At 40.4% G+C, this 1176-nt stretch overlaps 1 protein-coding gene across 1 annotated transcript in view; it reads left to right on the plus strand.

The window, feature by feature from the left end:
* LOC106818439 (tubulin-specific chaperone D-like) overlaps positions 1–1091 on the plus strand; it is a gene marked incomplete at its 3' end in the record, with an annotated part of 36752 nt that extends 35661 nt beyond the window's left edge. The window contains exon 10 of the mRNA XM_014823149.1: positions 903–1091. Coding sequence (XP_014678635.1) covers positions 903–1091 — 189 coding nt within the window. The remainder of the gene's footprint in view (positions 1–902) is intronic.
* Positions 1092–1176: the final 85 nt, after the last annotated feature.

Raw genomic sequence — 1176 nt, forward strand, 5'->3', positions numbered from 1 at the left:
ATACCTACCATCAGATACCTACCATCAGATACCTACCATCAGATACCTACCATCAGATACCTACCATCAGATACCTACCATCAGATACATACCATCAGATACCTACCATCAGATACCTACTATCAGATACCTACCATCAGATACCTACCATCAGATACCTACCATCAGATACCTACCATCAGATACCTACCATCAGATACCTACCATTAGATACCTACCATCAGATACCTACCATCAGATACCTAGCTACCATCAGATTGCGGGAAAAAACGCGCATGATGAATTCAAAGGCGTACCGTAGGTACGCATGCGGACGCTGCAGGCGGACATTGTGGCGTATCGATCTGCACTGGTTGAAATGTAAAAAAAAATTTAAAGATCAATTTTACTTAGGCGAGAATTTTTTATTTTGTTGGTTTACCGATCCGCCGACCCGAATTTTCAAGAAAAACGAAAAAAAATAAAAATTGAAAATCTGTATTTTTTTATTCCCGCCGACCTTTTCTCTGAGAAATATGAATAAACAAAATTTAAATGTAAAAAAAACATTTCATAAACAAACAGTTTATAATAAAAGTAAAAATAATTACAAGTTGAGTTTTGTTTTCATTTAGTTCATTTAGTTCATTTAGTTTCTTAAAATACTTTAATATCATGTATAACAGTATCACTGTATTTTGACTTGTTTGATCTGACAAAACGACAATTATATATATTTTTTTTTTACCCTACCGAGTCAGCAACAACAACAAATTCTGTAAACCAACAAAATAAAAAATGGTGGCCTTAGGCTGTGTGTTTATCTCGAGCGATGATACGGTACGTTTGTGTTTCGTGTGTTCTCGTGGTTGAGATGTGCGTCTGAGCGCAGCGCAAACTAACGCGGTCGTCGTTGCTTTCAGCGTCTACATCGCGCAGTTTGACGAATACACGCGGGCGCTGATCGATCATCTCATTGCCGTGACGATCAGACACTGGGACAAGCCTGTGAGAGTGCTGGCAGCGCAGTCTCTTCACCGCCTCACGCCCCGCGCTCCCGCGTACATGTCAGAGACCGGTGAGCATCCCCCCTCTCTTTCTCTCACACTAATGTTTGACGACGTCTGCATGCTTGTCTCTATCTAATTACCTCACACGACGTCTTCTTCCGGAAGATCAGAATATTATCAGTCATGA

The sequence above is a fragment of the Priapulus caudatus genome, unplaced genomic scaffold (assembly GCF_000485595.1).
Source record: "Priapulus caudatus unplaced genomic scaffold, Priapulus_caudatus-5.0.1 Scaffold2244, whole genome shotgun sequence".
Taxonomy (NCBI): domain Eukaryota; kingdom Metazoa; phylum Priapulida; class Priapulimorpha; order Priapulimorphida; family Priapulidae; genus Priapulus; species Priapulus caudatus.